This window comes from Cenococcum geophilum (assembly GCF_001692895.1).
Source record: "Cenococcum geophilum 1.58 unplaced genomic scaffold K441scaffold_13, whole genome shotgun sequence".
Classification (NCBI taxonomy): domain Eukaryota; kingdom Fungi; phylum Ascomycota; class Dothideomycetes; order Gloniales; family Gloniaceae; genus Cenococcum; species Cenococcum geophilum.
The window spans coordinates 564,173-579,318 of NW_027137571.1; the positions used below are offsets into that span (position 1 = coordinate 564,173).

The 15,146-nt window shown below is 40.9% G+C and overlaps 2 protein-coding genes across 2 annotated transcripts; both read right to left on the bottom strand.

Annotated features, from left to right (window-relative positions):
- Positions 1-8,081: 8,081 nt before the first annotated feature.
- Positions 8,082-11,403, bottom strand: K441DRAFT_685904 (kinase-like protein; the record flags this gene model as incomplete). Its single annotated transcript, XM_067651935.1, has 11 exons — positions 8,082-8,461; positions 8,596-8,764; positions 8,864-8,893; positions 9,167-9,222; positions 9,260-9,339; positions 9,470-9,870; positions 9,929-10,132; positions 10,228-10,564; positions 10,678-10,813; positions 10,993-11,149; positions 11,242-11,403. The coding sequence occupies 11 exons, from the start codon at positions 11,401-11,403 to the stop codon at positions 8,082-8,084; spliced, it is 2,112 nt and encodes a 703-aa protein (XP_067505863.1).
- A 1,045-nt stretch (positions 11,404-12,448) lies between these two features.
- Positions 12,449-14,111, bottom strand: K441DRAFT_551899 (WSC-domain-containing protein; the record flags this gene model as incomplete). Its single annotated transcript, XM_067643121.1, has 2 exons — positions 12,449-13,840; positions 13,893-14,111. 2 exons carry the CDS (start codon positions 14,109-14,111, stop codon positions 12,449-12,451), a joined length of 1,611 nt encoding a protein of 536 aa, XP_067505864.1.
- Between the last annotated feature and the right edge of the window lie 1,035 nt (positions 14,112-15,146).

Below are 15,146 nucleotides of genomic sequence, written 5' to 3' on the forward strand. Positions count from 1 at the left end.
GGCAAGCGCCCGTTCTTAATTCCCTATTATAAAAATATCGATACTAAAGAGGCAGCCCAACTATATATCTACTACGTTTACTAAATTTACGGACCACTAGATACTATTATATCCGATTATAGGCCGCAGTTTATATTAGCCTTTTGGAATAAATTTACCTAGATCTTAGGTATTAAGTTAAAGCTTTCTATAGCATATTACCCCCAGACAGACGATTAAACGGAGATTGTAAATTAATACTTAGACTAAAGACTCCGGCCTTTTATTAACTACTTCTAGGATAACTAGGTTAAATTATTGCCCTTAATAGACTACGCCTAAGCGACCCTACCCCATAACTCTACCGGATTTGCCCCTATTTAACTAAAAATGAGTTATCTACCCTATATAAGCTTTAACTGGGAAAGACTAAAAGGGCCCTAGACTATACGCGAAAAACTATCTTATAAGGAAGCCTAGCAGTACGCTAAGCGCTTAAAAAAAGCCTAAAAAGTAGCCTATACAAACTTAGAAAAGGCCTAGAAATTAATAAAATAGTAGGCGAATAAGTATAAGCGTAAGCCTAACTTTACTATAGGTAATATAGTTTGGATTATAATAAAGAACTAGAAGATAGAACGGCCTAGCCGTAAGCTAAACTATAAAATAGTAGGACTGTATAAGATTCTTAATAAAGTAGGCAACTTATATAAGGTTAAGCTCCCAGACTTAATTAAAGTTTACCCTATTTTTTACCGGACAAGCTATAGAAAGCTATAAATAATCTACTATCTAGATAAAAGAATAAACCTCCCCTACTAATTTAAGTTAATGGCGATAATAAATGGGAAATTAAAGAAATGCTGGCCTGTAAACTTATAAAGGGAATATTAAAGTATTATATTAGTTGGAAAGGATATAACCCGAAGCCTACTTAGTACCCTATATAGAACTTTATAGGTAGTCCCTATAAGCTTTAGGAGTTTTATAGCCGTTACCCTAATAAACCCGGACCGCTAAAGTACCTAGATAAGTAGATAGAATGCTAGTATAATAAAGATAATAAGCTACTAGAAGAATATAAGGACAAAAACGCCCTAGAAATTTCTTAGTCACGTAAGGTATTAAAATATCCAGAAACTTCAACCGGTAGTTAAAGTTATCTAATTAGTTAGATTCTCTTACTAAGACTTTTAGTGACAAAGCCTAAGGGCAGGCTTTTTTAAAGGGGGGGGTAATATTACAGCACTAGTAAAACTTAGCAGAACTTTATACCAGCAAGTTACTATAGATTGCTATATATTGCGATTACGTAACGCGAAGATCTTATAAAATACCAAACGGCGCTACTCTTCTTCTCTTTTCCTTTCCCTAGCTTTAGATTCTTGTTTATAAACAATCTAATTATATAGGCTTGCGCGACCCTTTTGCCGTACTTATATCTTAATTAACTAAGTCGCTAATAAACGCCTTCCTTTATAAAAGAGATTAGTATTATAATAGAAAACCTTATACGGCTATAAATAGACACCGTTTACTAGGCTAATGCGACGCGTAAAAACTAGGCTTTTAAAAAGGATATATAGCTTAATCCGCAATAGATCTATATATTACGCCGCCCCTAAACTGCCTATATTATACCACCCGCACTAAAGACTTAGGAAGTTAGTAGTGGCCTAGCTAAGTCCCTAATAGAGAACTTAGGCCCTATATAGCTATAAAGGAAGGCTAGGGATATTAGATAATATACTAAACTAATAGACTAAAAGAATAACTTATAGAAAATAAAATGTAAGCTAAGGAAGATTATAAACCCTATACTGCAAAATACGGCCTAATAAATATCTATAAAGAAACCTACGGACCTCCTACTAGTTAATATCTACTATATTAGCGCTATAGGATTCTACTAGAACCTAGTTTAGCCTAATACTATTACCTTTATAACTAGCTTATACAAAATTAATTAAATAATTAAAGAGAAAGAAGCCCTAGCCTAAGGGAAAGGCGAGCCTATAAATAAGGAGCTAGTAGAACGGAAACTACCCTATTAATACTAGAAATTTAAAAATACTTTCTCTAAAGTAACGTCTAATATACTTCTACTTTACTAACCATACGACTATAAGATTAAAATTAAGCCGGATAAGGTGGTTATCCTTAGCTATAGCCCCCTCTAATAGTAATCTACTGCTAAATTATAGGCTATAAAGTAGTATCTTATTAATAACCTAGATAAGGGCTTTATTGAGCCTAGTTAAGCCCCTTTTAACTTACCTATTTTCTTTACCAAAAAGCCAAATAGAGGACTTTATTTCTATATTAACTACTATAAGCTTAATAATTTAACCCTTAAAGACCGCTACCTACTGCCTTTACTTAATAAGACTTTAGCCTAAATAAGTAGAGCTAAAATCTTTACAAAGCTTAATATCCGCTAGGCTTTTTATTAAATTAGGATAAACCTTAAATTAGAAAACCTTATTATATTTTAGACCTATTATAAAACGTATAAATATAAAGTACTATTTTTTAGACTAACTAACGGATTGGCTATATACTAATAATATATAAATAATATACTATTTAACTACCTTAACGACTTCTATACAGCTTACTTAGATAATATTATAATCTACTTTAAAAATAAACTAAAATATAAAGAGTATATCTATAAAGTCTTATAACGACTTTAGGAAGCTAGCCTCTAAGCTAATATTAAGAAGTTAAAATTTAGTGTTAAGCGTATAAAGTACTTAGGGTTTATTATTAGTATAAATGGGATTAAGGCAAACCTAGAAAAGACAGCTGTAATTAACTAATAGGTACCCCTAAGGACCGTAAAGGGGGTATAATTATTTTTAGGGTTCTGTAACTTCTACTAACGCTTTATTAAGAATTATAGTAGAATTACCTAGCTACTAAGCCTACTTACCTATAAGGACTAGCCCTTTTACTTTAACACCGTATATAGGTAGGCCTTTAATAAGCTTAAAAAAACAACTAGTTTCTGCTCCCTTACTTACTTACTTTAACCTAAAACGGCCCTTAATACTAGAAACCAATGCCTTAGATAGTGTTATAGCTACCATTTACTCCTAAAAGTAGATAGATGGAGAATAGCACCCTATTGCTTACTATTTAAAGACTATAGTAGATGCTAAGCTAAACTACCTAATTCATAACAAAGAAATGCTGGCTATTATCTCTAGCTTTTAGCACTAGCGAGCCTAACTAAAAGGCACCCCTAAGTCTATTTAGGTAGTTTTTAATTATAAGGCCTTAGAATATTTTATAATAATAAAGGCCCTTATAGCCTAATAGGCGCGCTAGGCGGACACCCTATCTTAGTTTAACTTCCTAATTATATATAGGCTAGGCGCTACTAACCGTGTAGACGCTCTTATAAGACGTAAATAGGATATAAATAACTAAATAGCTATAAAGATCTTATTATAGATCTAAGCGCTATTATAACTAGAGCACCTTAACTCCTAGATATAGGCAGAACTAAATATAGACTCTTTAGATGCTAAGATATACCCTATTAACTCTATGGAACTGGACCTTATTAATAAACTATTATAGGTAAACCGTACAGCCCCTTCTTTATAAGAGTGCCGCGAAAAGGTAAAGAATATTTCTAGCCTATAGTCCCTTAAAAGTAAACTACTTAAGCACCGTAAATAGTTAGTAGTAGTAGAGGAATAGAACTTACGGACTTAGCTTATTGCTAAAGTATATACCTAGGTCTCTACGGCCTACCCTAAAAAAAATAAAACCTATAGGATTATTGGCGACCGCTACTACTGGCCTAGAATAATTATAAATATTAACCGCTATATACGGAACTATAATAACTACTATAGGTTTATAATTCTATAAGATAAGACCCTAGGATTATTAAAACCCCTTTTAATACCTAACCGCCCCTAGTAATATATCTCTATAGACTTTTATAAGCTACCTTTAGACCGTAACGGATATAATATAGTTATAATTTTAGTTAACCACTTTAGTAAGCGCCTGTTCTTAATTCCCTATTATAAAAATATTAATACTAAAGAGGTAGCCTAATTGTATATCTACTATATCTACTAAATTTATGGACTACTAAACACTATTATATCCAACTATAGGCTGTAGTTTATATTAGCCTTTTAGAATAAGTTTACCTAAATCCTAAGCATTAAGCTAAAGCTTTTTATGGTATATTACCCCTAGATAAACGGTTAAATAGAGATTATAAATTAATACTTAGACCAGAGACTCTGGCCTTTTATTAACTACTTCTAGAATAACTAAGCTAAACTATTGCCCTTAATAGACTACGCCTAAGCAACCCTACCCCACAACTCTACCGGATTTGCCCCTATTTAACTAGAAATAGGTTACTTACCCTATATAAGCTTTAACTAGGAAAGACTAGAAAGGCCCTAAACTATATATAAAAAAACTATTTTATAAGAAAGCCTAGCAGTATATTAAGCGCTTAGAAGAAGCCTAAAAAGTAGCCTATATAAACCTAAAAAAGGCTTAAAAATTAATAGAATAGCAGGCAAATAAGTATAGGCGCGAGCCTAACTTTACTATAGGTAATATGGTCTAGGTTATAATAAAGAATTAGAAGACAAAACGGCCTAGCTATAAGCTAGACTATAAAATAGTAGGACCGTATAAGATTCTTAATAAAGTAGGCAACTCGTATAAGGTTAAGCTCCCAGACTTAATTAAAGTTTACTTTATTTTCTTACTAGATAAGCTATAGAAAGCTATAAATAACCCACTACCCAGATAAAAGAATAAACCTCCCCTACTAATTTAAGTTAATGGTGATAATAAATAGAAAATTAAAGAAATACTAGCCTATAAACTTATAAAGGGAACGTTAAAGTATTATATTAATTAGAAAGGATATAACCTAAACTCTACTTAGTACCTATATAGAACTTTATAGGTAGTCCCTATAAGCTTTAGAAGTTCTATAGCTGTTACCCTAATAAACCCAGACTACTAAAATACCTAGATAAGTAGATAAAATGCTAGTATAATAAAGATAATAAGCTACTAGAAGAATATAAGGACAAAAACGCCCTAGAAATTTCTTAGTTATATAAGGTATTAAAATATCTAGGAACTTTAACCGGTGGTTAAAGTTGTCTAATTAGTTAGATTCTCTTACTAAGACTTTTAGCGACAAAGCCTAAGGGCAGGCTTGTTTAGAGGGGAGGTAATGTTATAGCACTGGCAGAACTTGGCAGAACTTGGCAGAACTTCGCACCGGCAAGTTGCCACAGATTGCCGCATATTGCGATTATGTGACGCGAAGATCTTATAAAACACCGAACGGCGCTACTCTTCTTCTCCTTTCCTTTCCCTAGCTTTAGATTCTCGTTTATAGACAATTTAATCGTATAGGCTTGCGCGTCCCCTTTACCATACCTATGCCTTAATTAACTAAGTCGCTAATATTATATATATCTTTATATAATTTATAACTTCCTTTAGTCTTTCTATAAAGCAACTCTATTTCTTTAGGGAGATTATATAACACTAAAAAGGGTTTTAGAATTAATTAATATTCTTAAAGATCTAATATAAGACGTATTAGTATGTTATATAATACTCTTAATATTTCTTTAGCTAATTTTTTCCTACTAGGTAATAGCCACTAAGGCTAAGAATAAGTTTATAGCACTTTAACTCTAATATACTAAGGAAAAGCTTATAAAGTACGTTAAGAAGCTAAACAATTTTCTATATTATCTAGCGGCATAAATTCTTAACCTATAATGTTATATAGCTTTCCTTAAAGATAAGAATAACTATATTATAATTAAAGGAAAGAAATAGCTTTATACTATATAAAAGCTTTAAAAGGGATTCCGTAATAAGACACCACTTTTAACTATACTATATAAGCCTAAAAGTACTAATAAGTCTACTCTTTAACTAGAGGAAAATCTCTCTACCTTTTATAAGGCTTTTTAGCTATATATTTTAAAGTATACTCGTTTATAAAGCTAGGATAAGTTTAATAATTATATTAGTAAGAACCTAATTATGCTAGATAGTAAAACGACAGCTATTTAATAGTGAAGTTAGTAGCGTAAGAGATATAATTAAAGTTCTCTCTATACCTAGAATAAGCAATAAACTAGAGAGAGTATTTTTAGGCTCTTGACGTAGAGTTTTATAGAATTATATAAAAATAAGTATATAAATACTTAAGGCGACAGAATGCTTAAAGGACTAGGCTAATTAAGAAATTCTAGGTATCCCTTTATAGTTTCTTTATTATATAGTAGCTGGTAAAGGGTTTTAAGACAATAATAAATTAAAATATCCTTTTATGGCTTAGGCTGTTAGACCCTGTTCTGATAATATCTTGATACTATTAGCTGATAGGCTGGCTGTTTAATAGGGCTGTTAAGCCTGTTACCCACAAGTCTGATCAAAACTACACGTATAGCCTACATAGATTTGATCAGTACATTACCATTAACCATGCTTTCCAATCGTACTTCTAGTAATGCAGATCTTGTTCGGCCGACTTGGTATAACGTTTAACTAAATTGGATTGCTAAAAACCTATCACCAGAGCCGTAGCCGCGCCCGATTTTATACCTTTTAGAGGCCTCTGCGAGCGCTAAGGACGCTTTTTGGGTGTAAAACATGTTAGATTCCATTCTGTAGAAAGGATGAGTGTTAGCTACCTTATATTAAGTGACTTATCCTTAAGAAATAGGCTATATAGATTGTTTTATATAATATCACTAATCTTATATTCCTAAGCACGGCGATTTGATCCTATTGATCTGATTGGCCAAATCCTTATCGATAACAGATGGACGCAACTTGGCGGGTTAAGGGATAGTATTGTTATTGAAATGCCCAGGTAATATCAAAGTGAAGTTGCTCGGAAGCTATTCCTGTCGAACGAACTCGTGTGTAGATTGTTCTACGAAGAAAACGAAGCTACAGGCAATATCATACGGGTATATAACGATACATTTGGTATTATGATCTACACGCCCTAATCAAGCCTTTTTTGGTGTAACTAACGATAATCTGACTTTTGAGGATATCGTTAAGCTCTACCACCAATATCGGTATAACTAGTTGTATGGGAAGGGGGTATATCTGGTCTATAAGGAGGGAAATCTACACCCTTTAGACTTTAAGATCCACTTTTTATTGAAGTTTTACTGCTTATTTACCCTACACGTGACTCTTGATATAACAATACATTTGGCGCCAAAACCCGTGTCGTACTAAGGAGTTTTGCCTGTATATATACACGGTGGATAAGTCACAGGTACCCCTGATCTGAACCTAATATAGTAGTGATCGGCACCAGGTCGACAATTCCCGAGCCAGGCGTAGGGTGAATATACCGTCTAGCTCTTCAAGGTATTCGCAAACCTTACTGATAAACTCGGTAGATAGGTCAATAAGCTCTGCAGACATCGTCACCACGTTTCCAATGATAATCCAGGATGAGCGAGCAAGTGTAGGAAGCTGAGAGGCTGGAAGCCGACAGTATTGAACGCTTGGAGATGCTGGAAGTGATAGAGGACTGTGGTTTGAGTTGATTGTGATTCACTTTGGCCGTGATATGAGTACTGCGATTTAATTTTGCTGATACTTAGTATGACGAGGACGAGTGTCTCGCCTCGACCATGATAGGACGTGATTGTGGGTGATTGAGAACGAGCTGAGAGGTGAAGGGCGATATATAGCCCAAAATAAATGTGGGTGTTTAGCGGAAAAGAGGTAGGTATTTTCTCTACGGCCAGGCCAAGTTAAAGGGTCAGACACAGCATGTATTAAGCTCATGTGGGCGAGCTGGCAGCGTGGCCAATAAAGAAAAAGAAGGCAATGATGAACGCTGCCACCATTATCAGTCCTTTGGTGGCAAGCGAGTCTCAGAGATAAAACCAGCATTCATAACGAACGAACTAATTTTAAGAGTAAAGACGAAACGAAAGCAGAGACGCCAAAAGAATAAACAAGAGAGGAAGTCAGGAACCAGGCCCCTAATTCCATGTCGTCAACACCCGAGAAATCACGTAGTCATAGGAATAACACTCTGCCTCGCCCTAAGCCCTATCACTCATTTCCGGCATCGCAAATCTCGGCCTGCGGTAGGTATAGCCGATGAACAAACGCTTCTTCCTGAGCCCTAACACCGTTCGCCCGACCTCAGGATCCCCTAACAGTTTGTCTCTTGGCCTCTTCTTCTCCTTTTTACGTCTTCTGATTTTCTCTGGTGCTTTCGCTTGGACAGTATCATCTGCAGTTAGTTTCGTTGTGTTCCATCTTTTAAACTTGCCTTCTCTTTGTGGCTTTATGGATTCATCAGCCTCCTCAGCCCCGTCTCTCTGCTTACCGTCGCTAATATAGCTTGAAGAGTCCAGATAATCTGACTCGCTGAGAATGTCCGCTTCATCACCGAAGTACTTTGTAATTGGCTGATTTCCTGAGGCCCGTGGAAGAAATAGTGAACGCGTGGAGATGGAGAGTCGACCACTCAATTCCGCGGAAGAAAGGATGAGCCTTGATGTCCTCGGCGTCATCCCGAAAGACGAAGTGACCAGCGTAAGTTGATGTTACGCAGGTATCGCGCTCTGAGGGCCTTTCTGGCAATCGCGAAATCATTGTCGCGGTATCTTCTGGCTAACAAACGGACTTCTTTCTCATCTAAGAGCGTCAAAATAAGATCCATGCCGTTGGGAGAGACTGGAGCTAGCGGAACCCTATCGATATTCGGGCGAGCAAATCCCTAATCGACTAGGAACTTCAACATTTGTTTGTGACGCTGTACTAGCCAGTTAGGACATCCTTAAGTAAAGAACCAATTGTCCGGATAGGGTGGGCTTACAAGAAACCTCTCCTTGGTAGCCGTTCTATTCTCATAGAAGAATGGAGTACATCAGTACAGACACTAAAGACCCGTTTAACGAAAGCCATTGCCGGAGGAGTGAAGTAGAACTAATGTAACCGACTACCAGACCCTGTTTCACTAGCGTCAGCACTACCCTCGTATGTCTCGGATATGGTCAAAATGAGTCATGGACTTCGGAGTTCAGGGGTCTACCTTTATGTATTTATATCACTTGATTTCCATAGATTTACAATCAAGTTGCTCGTTCAATTCCCACACACTGCAAAGCTTACAACTAACCTCGTAAAGAATGATGCCGATGCTCCACCAATCACACCGTCCATCGTAAGTCTCACCTCTAATAACCTCGGGTGCCATGTACCGGCCCTGTACCCACGACTCGCCCAAGTGACTTCCCGTTAATGACATCTGCTAGCTTTTGAGCTTTTTGCTTCTCCAAGTCTTCTTCATGGCTCTGAGCATCGCCTTTGACTTAAATGTCAAGATCCCTAATAAGTGAGTGCCGCTGTTCATTGTAGAAGGTCAGGTTATGAGCCCAATGGCCGTCGAAAGCCAGACCAAAATCGGAGATTTTCAGATGACCGAAAGAAAGTGGTCAGAAAGTTGTCCAGTTTGACGTCACGATGAATCCAGTTGATTTCATGAGCTTCCTCCACACATAAAATCGTCTCTGTGCTGTACCACTGAGCAACTCCTTCATCGAGGATCCCTTCTCTCAGGAGCAAGCCCAGAAAATCACCTCCGACCATATACTCCATAACGAGGCAGAGATTGTGGTTGTCTTGAACGCCAGAAATTAGTGGTACGACCCACCGATGATTTTCTGAAGCAACAAGAAAGTCCCTTTCCACGTGCAGATGACCTTCCTGACTGCTCCGGAGCATGTCAGATTTGCGAATGACTTTCATGGCATAGACCTGCTTGGGATTGCGGCTGGAAGTTCTTTTATGCCTATCATGTACGTCACCTTGTCCATCAAGGACCTTAGTAGGTTCGCAGACGCCATGAGTATTCGAGAGATGGTTCACTCCTCCCACGGACCAGTCGGACCACGCCAAAACTTCCCTTCCCTAGCACTCTTACAACTTCATAGCCTGAAATATGGACAGCTTTGAGATTCCCTCTTGCTAACGTCTTGGATTTCATAACGCGGACTTGACGGAGGTATTGCGATTCAGCTCGGTACCATTCCCGGCGCTTTTCCTGTCGTTTGTCATTGGAAAGAACTATAGAAAAGAGTCGTCTCTAGGTTTCGGCGTCTCTGTGAGCGTGATCTTATTTGTGAGTATAGAATTGAAGCGCGTCTCCAAAAAGATCTTTGCGGCAGCAGTGTTTTCAACGGTAGTAATGGAAGGTTCCACCAGTCGCGGTGAGTCTTGTCTAGGAAAGATGAGAGATTGATCAGTGATCTGATCAGTGGGATGCTTAGATACGGGCGACCCTGCTTTTTCCGTAGGCAATTCCTTGCAGCATTTAGCGTTAGTACCCTCAGCACATCTAGGAGCAGCAGAGGAAAATAATGATGTTGGTGCTGTCGATAAAACGCTTGAAGGAGCCACGCTGCTACTATTAACACTCAACTGCTGGGACGGTATATTGATCCCTTCAATGGGGGTATTCAATGGAGTCGGGTACTGAACAAAATTGGCAGTTATTATGCTGGGTCTGGACTGCAGTCTGGACGATGAACCACAGTAGCTGTTGTTTGAAGCAGAGCAGCAGATATCCTATGTGAAATCTGCCTAGATAAACCAGGCATCGATCAGCTCAAATGTAAACCAGAAACCCACGAGCGCATAACGTAGGAGGCAGGTAAGGTAAGTTCTAACTCTCCATCTAAAACCGCTAGCTTAGCAGGGAGTGACTTCGCCGTTTTACTTTCTGCACAGCCGATTTCGGCATCCGAAACGACGATCCGCGGCAAAGCTGAAATTCAATAGACCTAGGACGGCTATATCTAGCCTGCCGTACAGCAGAAGGAGATGCTGCGCGAGTAGAGGCGGGGAGAAAGCTGCACAACCGTCTGAGATTGATAACGCGGACGACTCTAGATTACCTTCTTATACGTAAGTCCTGACAACGACTGAAATTTAGGGTAACCATACTTTTGCCTATGCGGAGTACTGTGAAAATTTTTATGTTTCCTTGGCGAATCTTCGGAATTGTCTGGGCGTTCAGGAGATGTGATCGGAGACGGAGAAAGTTGGGAAGAAACTCCTGGGTTCTATTGAGAGATCGTTCAATGATGCGAACTTTGCCTTTCTTGCAGGAAATCAAGTTTCGATTGTGTGCATTCTTTCTCTTCCTGAGTATCACGATAGGCATAACGACCGATATTTGGGGGAAATTCTAACGAGAATACCAGTAGGAATACCAAAAGAGAGGCAATGATGGGCTTTGACGATGAGATGTGAGGAGAGAGAACAAAGAGCAGAAGAATTTGCCATATCCAGTTCGAAGTGACTAAGATCAAGGGAAGGAGCAGAACATGACAGGAGGTAGTGATGATGTGCCATCGCAGTTTCTATGGGGATTCCGTAAGTAGAAGTAATGAATCTTACCAGAATAGGAAAGCGAGGGCCTTCCAAAATCTATATTTTTGAAGGCCATTTTGCAACATTAAACCGGTTCTGCAGCAATGTAGGACTATCTCCGAACCTCCCACAAACGAGCCATTACCTTGAATTAGGCGGGAAGATACTATGCAGCACCGATGAAGTGCGTGCTCTCCATCTTCTAGAAGCCATTTCGGTCATCAAGTGAAGTCCAGAGAAAGTTCGATGATCATTCCCTCGCGGACCTAGCGTCGTTAGGCCCTATTTCCCACTATCTTTTCATCACGAGTTCAAGGGGTGGTTACTCCTGCATCCCCGGCTAGCGTCACCCACATGCAGAGGGAAGCGGGCGTCGACGCGAGCGGGGAAGCTCTCTCAGTTTGGAAGTTGCAGCTGCGACTTAGGCCGCAGTATTGCTTTCTTCCGTGCATGCTGCATCGGGATGATAGGTAGCACAACGAGAATTGGCTTCAGGGAGTGTATCCTGGGGAAAGGCTCTGCTCGGCTGTGAGAGATGGGGCTATCCTTGTCGCGGTGTTCGCATGGGTAAGGGGCATGTTTCGTCGAATGTTCCGAGGTTGGGCTCAAATCCACTCAAATTACTTGTAATTTAGCTCATCCCTAAACAGGACTAACGCTTGCCTATCAAGGCTAGCAGTCCAGTCCAGTCCAGTCCAACTTTAACCTAGTCTAAAAAGATCACCGGTCCGCAAAGGCGGAACATCTCCGCACGTTTAAGCATGGCCAATATCACAGGATGCAAAATGTAATGAAATCATCAGCGGCCATAATATAAACTTTATTAAATTGCCGTGCTTAGTGCTGACCATGGGTCTTTTTGGTATTATGAATTAGACATTCTAGACAATATTATCAGGTGATCCCTCTCACATCAAACCAACCAGAGCGGACGGTTCTCCCCATCGACGCATTATTCCCTTCCATCTGATAACCGGCTGTATCAATCAGATGATACTCGCCAAAACCACCAATCTCATCACCACCTCTAACGGAACCATTGCTTAAGCCACTTGGAGCACCAGTTATACCACTGGTTCGACGTCGCAGGCGTAGTATTGCTCGTAGTATTGCATCTTCCATCATCCTTAACGGCCTTATTGGCATTCGCGCAATCCGTATACTGCTGACGGCAGCGGTTGTTAGCGGAGCTGTAGCTCTCAGGCGCGTGCTTGTTGCTCTTGCAGCTGTTGGCATAGCTCATGCACCAGGTGTACTGCGTCGTGCAGGCATCAGTGCAGGCGTTGCTGGTCTTGCCGTGCCTGTACACGGGGCACTGGCCGAAGTTCTTCTGGTTGAAGAGCTTGAAGGGGTAGTTGGGGCGCTGCGAGGCTTGGTCGTTGCAGCCGACGCAGGGGAGCTGGTACCCGCCGACGGCTTTGCTGCCGCTCCAGGGGGTTGGGGTAGCGCAGAGGCAGGAGGAAGTCGGGGCTGGAGCGTGCGATGTTGAAACTGTGCTTGATGGTGGCGGTGGGGGGCTGTATGTGTTTGATGGGATGGGGTAGGAGGTTGTGACGGTTGAAAGAGTGGAGCTGGGGCTATACACCGTAGAAGTGGAGCTGGGGCTATACACCGTAGAAGCGGAGCTGGGGCCATACACCGTAGAAGTGGAGCTGGGGCCATACACCGTAGAAGTGGAGCTAGGGCCATATACCGTAGAAGTGGAGCTAGGGCCATACACCGTAGAAGTGGAGCTGGGGCCATACACCGTAGAAGTGGAGCTAGGGCCATATACCGTAGAAGTGGAGCTGGGGCCATACACCGTAGAAGTGGAGCTGGGGCCATACACCGTAGAAGTGGAGCTGGGGCTATACACCGTAGAGATGGGAGTTGGGGTGGAAGAGGAAGAGGAGACTGGTGGAGCCTCGCATGGTTCAGTGGATTCTAGATCGGTAGAAACATAGAGGTTCAGGCGGTCTCGTCCTCCGCATGTCTCGGAAGAATTGCCGTTGCAGGGCATATTGCAGTCAGAGGCAGGTGCAGGAACGGTTCCATTACCAAGCACAACACCGCAGTAACACTCTTGGGAGTACTCGGTTCCTGCAAACGGGAAACCCCTGGCACCGCAAGCATTGAGGCAAAGCTCTGTAGTCATGACAGACGCATTGAGTTGGATTTGGGAATAAGCCAGCGAGCGGCCGTCTGATCCTTCAGTGTAACAGCCAAGAGACATATATTCGGATGAACAAGCGATGTCAGTAGCATCAGGGAAGGTAGGATCCTGGTATATGGAAAGTCTGTCTTGACCACCACAGATTTCATTAGGATTTCCGTTGCAGGTAAAGTTGCAGTCGGTAGAAGGGGCCAGGTCACTTGAGATGCTGGCACCACAGAAGCATTGGCCATAGTATTCTAGGCCGGCATAACGGTAGTTGTTCCCCTATGGTAAGTTGTCAGAATGAGATAGAACAACAAAAGACGTGGAATCAAACCTTGCATGCAGCAGTACACTGTTCGACAGTTGCGTTGTTGAACTCAATAGGAGCCATAAATGGAAGAGACCGGGTGGACACAGAGTCGTAGAAGCATCCGGAATAAACGAATGGAGTGTAAGGATAAGAGCATGGTGGCAGAGGAGTCTGAGTACGCTTCTCGAAGAAGGCTGTAGCGGAGGAAAGGAGCGCAGTCACTGCAAAGGCAGTGGAAAGCATTTTAAGAGACATGCTGAATGAGTGTATAACTCAAATTGATTTTGAGTTGAGAGTAATATGAAATGTACTTGAGATTGAGGAGAATAAGCTCTTGTTCCGGGCCCTGCTGTCTCTAGGGCGGATAGAGCATCTGATATATATTTCTCTTTTGCTAGCCACAAGCGCTAAGTAGGAGCATTTCAACAAATAGTTAGCTCTCTGCCGGCAACGAGGACATAAACGCGGGGTTTAGAAGGCTATGGCTGACCTTTCGGTGAGAAGCTCTTCGAAGTGGAAATTGTAGTACCCGACAGTATGATATGGGAAGCGCGAATTATCCCGATCTGGACGGAGTTCTCGGGTAAAATAGTCTTAAAAGAGGTCTTTCGTATTTTCCCCTGCCGCATCCTTGTTATTGGCTGACGAGAGGCGTTGCCAAGAGCATTTTGAGCCGTTTTAAATTGTCCTTGAAGCTTTCCTTATGTGGTTGGAGGCTCTGAAGAGCCCCTGGCGTGTGCGGATAATAAGGGGTCTATTGGGTGGCTTGAGAGAATGCTGTCCGTGCCGAGCCGAGATCGCGCCCGTGATCTTCGGCCTGCCTAGTGAGCCTGTGCTGAGGAGAAGTCGGCTTCAAGACAAACACAGCCTGACCGAAGGCAGCTAGAGCACAGATAAAGGTAGGAAGAACCTCCGTCATCTGGCGCACAGATGGTCAAGGGAACGTAGCGGACGATATCTGGGGACAACTAACGATTGCGTTTTGTTTACATCCTTACATCGTTTCAATCCACTGATAAGCCGTAATTCTTTCTCGAGGAGTACAAGATCGAATATATGCCCATGAAGATTTTATGAAAACCCCCATCCTTCACGTACACTGCACCAAAAAATTGTCCCTGGAGCTGAAACCCTGTAGAGGAAAAAATTCTAAGGGCATCCAAGGCGCAGAAGTCGAGGTCATGGGTCCATACGAAGCACCTCGAGTCCTTCTCGGCGTTGGGCCCCTGGCTCTCCCTCAAACAGTCAATGGTGTTGCCACCGAGCATGGGCACCATG